The sequence below is a fragment of the Gigantopelta aegis genome, chromosome 2, assembly GCF_016097555.1.
Source record: "Gigantopelta aegis isolate Gae_Host chromosome 2, Gae_host_genome, whole genome shotgun sequence".
Classification (NCBI taxonomy): domain Eukaryota; kingdom Metazoa; phylum Mollusca; class Gastropoda; order Neomphalida; family Peltospiridae; genus Gigantopelta; species Gigantopelta aegis.
In genome coordinates this window covers 19,219,848-19,225,975 of record NC_054700.1, presented here as the reverse complement: position 1 = coordinate 19,225,975, position 6,128 = coordinate 19,219,848, and the positions used below count along the sequence as shown (strand labels likewise).

The window sequence follows — 6,128 nt, the reverse complement described above, 5'->3', positions numbered from 1 at the left end:
AGAAAATAAAATGAAATTTAACCTACTACAAATATTACAACGACCAGAAACACGTTTAATATGTAGCCACTAATATTTTATGCAGAAAAATATATTTGATATGTAATTACAATCGTTAAAAAGTCTCTTTTAGTGGATAACACCTTAACAATTGCAGCAAACTCAGGAATGTCCCTTTAAGTATATTTTTTATGTCTGTGAAATAATCGATTGCAAGTCTGGCTTGTGTGACTATGTTTCCCAACCATCCATGGGTTCAAATGTCATTGCTGATCGCGAGTTGTCGATCATTCAAGAACCATAACTCTGGATGAACTCTGTCTAAACCGGTCCTCTGTGTAAACCGGACTATTTCGACGGTACGAAGTGAGTCCGGTTTAGACATAGTCCACTATACACATATATATATATATATATATATTGTCAGCGAGACGGTAGGACGTGTTTTGTCGGAGCTCCGCCAATCTTAATATCTTCAATATCCTGTTTCTTTTGTTTTAATTTTTAATCAGTTATAATATGTAAATTTCTGTATTAATTCATATATATGTACATGTGAAGAATGCGAGAATACCGTTGCAGTGAAACATCGGTGAAAAAGAAGAGAACTGTTGTTAATGACGAGAATACATGTGGTTCCAACATGGCGGCAAGCCGTTTCTATAGAAGTACACCACAGAAAACGCCAGTCAGTTCTGATTTACATGGAAGTGGACTGCCGACATCTCCAAAACATTGTACTACTGGAAACAATGTTATTATCAGCGAGCTGCTTTGTTTTGTAATAAACAAAATGGATGTATTACCGCATGATACCATTGTAAAATTGTGTTCTGATGTTTTACAGATCACGAAGTTGAGGATGCTAAAACAATCTTATTTGACCTTTGCTATAATACGGAAAGTTGTGGACGTATGATAAAACGAAAGGGTGTTGAAAAGAAAAAGAATAACATTCATGATATTTTGAATTTGCTGCATAACACTGAACCAGATGATGTACCATGCTTCGCTGCGAAAGATCTGAATAAACTGCCGCCAATTCTTTACAATCATATGGACATGGCCATTATTTTGAAGGAACTTGAAATAATGAAAGGCAGTATTGCTTCTTTGCAAACAGCCCAGATGGCCACTGCTGAGATATGTCGAAGTACATTCCAGAATAAAAAAGATTGTGCATGTTCAGTGGGGTTGGCTGTCGATGTAAGCCAGGAAAATGATGAAGATACTGATATTGTGAGTTCTTCACCCGTGAACGATTGTGTACACGACAGTGGTTTAGAGGCGGAAACAGTCACACCTAGCGACATTAATATCTTGAAACAAAGCCAAAATGTAATAACTGAAAAGGAAGATGGTGAACTAGATGACAGCATAACACATGCAAAACAGCTGATACGAAATTGCAAAACCCCTAATAGGCAATCGAGCCCAGTACGACCAGATGAGCCTTTATCTCATGTTACTAGGGAGATGTCTCAACACACAGGGACTGCACGCAGTTTTGCTGATATGGCTGCTGGATTGGCATCTAATGGCATGGAGCTGAATAGAGAAAAGAAAACAAGAAAAGCTGTTCCGCACAGAAGTGGTGTTGATTCAGAGGGATTTAAGTTTGTTGGTCCGAAGCGAAAAAAGCCGGTAGTAATAGGAACCGCACAGTCATCGGCACTGCGGGGAGTCAAATCTACACCGGTACCCGTTTTCGTAACCAGATTAGCGCCGGGAACTAAGGAGTCGGACATACTTGATTACGTAAGGTCAGTGCTGGGGATTGATGTCTGGTGTGAAAAACTCAGAACACGATATGACACCTATTCGTCGTTTAAAATCCTTGTTGACTCCAAAAACATCGATAAACTAATGAGTCCTAACGTGTGGCCAGAAGAAGTTTTAGTTCGAAAGTTTTATGTGATACGACATTAGCAAATATCATGAAAGAAGAAATTAAGATATGCTCATACAACTGTCGGTCTCTTAAAACATCGGCGCCAGATATTCATGAATTATGTGATGCTAATGATATATGTTTGTTGCAGGAGCACTGGTTAGCAGACTATGATTTGTCAAAACTCTCTTACATACACGATGATTTTTATGCTCGAGGGGTATCTGCTATGGATACTAGCAGTAATCTACTAGCCGGACGTCCATATGGTGGAGTGGCTATTCTATGGAGGAAGACACTCGGCAGTTTAGTTAATGTGTGTACATATGACGATAGTAGAATAATAGGATTAGAATTAAAATGTGAATCATCGAAAGTACTTATCTTGTGTGTTTACTTACCGACTGATTCGCCTGAAAATTGGGAGGATTACGTCTCGTACCTTGGAAAATTGCATGCCATATCAGAGGAATCCAACACTCCAAATGTGTACATAGTCGGTGATTGGAATGCCAATATTAAGCGGCAGTCAAGGTTTGGTGCTGAATTATATAATATGTGTTCAGAACATGGTTATATATTATCGGATGCTGTTCTTTTAGGTACAGATACGTACACATATATTAGTGAGGCGCATGCGACAACGTCATGGCTAGACCACTGTTTGGCTACTACAGCTGCACACAATGCAATAACTAATATGAATATACTACATGACATTGCGCCATGGGATCATCTGCCATTACAATTCACCATCAGTGTGAACGGTTTGACCAAATGCAATTTAGCCAAAAATCACATACTGCCAAGAACGTCTGTAAACTGGTCAAAAGTTACTGCTAATGATATAAATACGTATAGAGCTGAGTCAGATATTTCCTTGTCTCAAATCGTTTTTCCTAATGATGCAATTTCTTGTAAAACTCCAAACTGCAATATATCTGGTCATCTACATGGTATTGATAGTTTATATAATGAAATTGTTAATGCATTAAAATTGGTATCTCAACATTTGATTAAAGGTAATAGTGACAATCACACAAAATGTGCCTGGGTGGAATAACTACGTAAAAGATCTACATCTCATTGCTCGAGAGGCCTACTTGTTATGGCGAGACAATGGTAAACCTAGAACAGGACTTATATGTGAAAATATGAACAAAACACGTAGGCAGTTTAAATACGCTCTTAGAATGTGTCAAAATGAGAACGATAGAATGAAGGCAGATGCTATAGCACAAAATTTGACCGACATGAACTTTCGTGAATTTTGGAAAAATATTTCTAAAGAAAATAATAAACGAACTCTATTGGCAACAACTGTGGATGGTGTGACCGGGGAAGAGAATATTGCAGGTTTGTTTAAAGAACATTATAAAGAACTTCTAAATTCTGTGACAGGTCAGCATCATCGAGCATATGTTGAAGAGTATATTGCTAATGATTCAAGTTATGTTGCTGAAATGAACGTAAATCCCAATGAGGTAATGGAGTTTGTTTTTAAACTTAGCAGTGGGAAATCAGCAGGGAATGACGGTCTCTCAGCGGAACACCTCCAATATGCGCCCAAGAGATTATTCGTTCTATTATCAGTTTGTTTCAGTGCCATGCTTGTACACGGGCATGTATCTAGTAGTATGACAGATGTTATTCTTGTTCCTATTGTGAAAAACAAAACCGGAGACATAACAGATAAAGGCAATTACCGTCCAATTGCATTAGCAACTGTGATATCAAAAGTTATGGAACATGTACTGTTATCACGAATAGACCTGAGTACATCAGATTATCAGTTTGGTTTTAAAAGTGGGACATCCACCGATATGTGTTTATTTGCTTTTAAGGAAGTTATTAACTTTTACATTTCACAAGGTAGTCCTGTGTATGTTTGCTTTTTGGATGCGAAAAAAGCCTTTGACCGAGTAAATCACTGGACTTTATATATGACACCTTTGAAAAAAGGCGTGCCTACTTTTGTAGTTCGCTTTCTCAAAGCATGGTATTTAACCCAATTGTTTAGTGTAAAATGGGGTGCATATATTTCCTGTACTTTTAATGTAACAAATGGCGTCCGTCAAGGTGGGGTAATGTCACCCTTATTATTTAATATATATATTGATGGCCTTAACCTACAGTTGTCAAAATGTGCAGTTGGGTGTAATGTTGGTGGGGTGTTTCTAAATAACTTCAGTTTTGCTGATGATATGTCACTTCTTTGCCCATCTATTTCTGCATTAAGAAAAATGTTAACGATTTGCGAGAAATTTGCAGAAGATTATGATATTATATATAATACAATGAAAACTGTTTGTATGTGTATTGAGCCAGAAACTCTGAAGTTGATCAATGTGCCTTCGATATATTTGTGTGGTGATGTACTGAAATTTGTTGACAACTATAAATATCTAGGTCATATCATATGCAAAAACATGAAAGACGATAAAGACATTAACGACAGTATAGAGCCCTTTGTGTACGTGCAAACATGTTGTTGCGGCGATTTGCAAAATGTTCAGAATCTGTTAAAACACAATTATTTGTGAGTTATTGTAGTAATTTGTACGCGGGTGCATTATGGGTGAAATTTAAGCAGGATACCATGAAAGATCTTAACATATGTTATAATAATGCATACCGATGGATGATCGGACAACGACGACCATACAGTGCCAGCAAGATGTTTGTCAGTCATCGAGTAAAAAGCTTTGGCGCTTTACTTCGCTCAACAGCATATTCGCTGAAGAGCAGAATCGAAACAACTTCAAACGACCTACTTGCCCACCTGCGGTGTACAACTGTGTACGTCAAATCTGTATGTGTAAATCGCTGGCACAAGCTGCTGTATATTATGTAATCAGTTTGTATGTGATGTTTATATATGTTCTATGGATCTCTGATCTGAAATAAAAATCTATTATTATTATTATATATATATATATAATATATATATATATATATATATATATATATATATATATATATATATATATATATATTATATATATATATTCTTGTTTAGAATATCAGTGTCTGTATATTCAATATGTTTCTGGTCGTCTTTATATTTCTCATCTTCATAAATCAAGGCTAATATTCGTTCCTCATATTCAGCCTTGATACATGTAGTCAAGAAATCGTGCCACAAAATGCTTAAATTTCATTGGATGCGATGAGATCTGATTGCAACGAATCGCAACGCTCCTTATAGATTCCCTTGCTATTGTAAACAAAGATGGCAGCGTCAGGCTTCAGCGTCCGTGGAAACGTGTCGTGTTTGTCACGATATGTTAAAAAAATAGGTTTCGGCGGTTAATTTTTGATATTGCTTTCAAGATTGTCACATGTTACCGATGCTGTGATTGGTCAGCGATGTCATCGTGTAAGGGACATAATCGGTGTTACAAATTTTCTTCCAATAGAGGGCGCTAGTAATGGATATCAGTAATCTTGACCACATGTATCAAGGCTGAATACGAGGAACGAATATTAGCCTTGATTTATGAAGATGAATATTTCTAAGAAGCCAAGACTTAAAAATTGCAGGGAAACTCAGGAATGTCCCTTTAAAGTATTTCAAAACCCACACTTGAGACAATAATTATAAAATATTAAAACGTTGGGCAGCGGAGTCAACAACGGCTAAATCTATTCTTTTTGACACGAAGTTTGAAGCATGGCACTCAAAAGGACATGTCCTGACCATGCCATGCACTTAACGTCTAAAAGGAAGCATGGACACTGTCCTAATTGTCACAACAAGGTTACTGCCAATGCAGTTAAACCTGGCTGCTAATGGTCAGTAATATTTTCTACAAATTGGGGGTTTCTGAAAAATGCTTCTGCCTTCGGCTCTGTTTGGCTGCATTTATTTGACCTCGAGTGTTCTCTAGCCTTGTCATGTTGATAACTATGGAAGGTGGTCGCTTCAGCTTAATTGGCGTGGAAAAAGTTGTGTCCTAACCAGACACGAGCAATTATTTTAGAAATCATTAATTGTAATAGCCGTATCATACATAACCGGACGCGAGCGTCGCGACAGATTTATCCCTCGCGCCATAAGCGTGTGGTCAGTATAAGTAGTTGCGATTGAAATCAATGATTTCTAAAATAATCGCTGGCGTCCGGTTGGAATACAGCTAAACTGTCCATTTTAAAAGTCCACACGACGAAACGGCCATGTCTGGTACCACTCGCACCTGAACGTTTAAAATACTACAACAACAAACACAATCCTCCA

At 37.4% G+C, this 6,128-nt stretch overlaps 1 protein-coding gene across 1 annotated transcript; it reads left to right on the top strand.

Annotated features, from left to right (window-relative positions):
• Positions 1-562: 562 nt before the first annotated feature.
• Positions 563-1,929, top strand: LOC121387610. The gene is made up of 2 exons (XM_041518773.1): positions 563-668; positions 848-1,929. Exons 1-2 carry the CDS (start codon positions 563-565, stop codon positions 1,927-1,929), a joined length of 1,188 nt encoding a protein of 395 aa, XP_041374707.1.
• The last annotated feature ends 4,199 nt before the right edge of the window (positions 1,930-6,128 follow it).

Bases quoted from the DNA above. Each gene is read 5' to 3' on its own strand.
- LOC121387610 (XM_041518773.1), top strand. From the start codon at position 563: ATGCGAGAATACCGTTGCAGTGAAACATCGGTGAAAAAGAAGAGAACT. The intron at 669-847 runs GTACACCACAGA...GATGTTTTACAG, and splicing joins GGCAAGCCGTTTCTATAGAA to ATCACGAAGTTGAGGATGCT.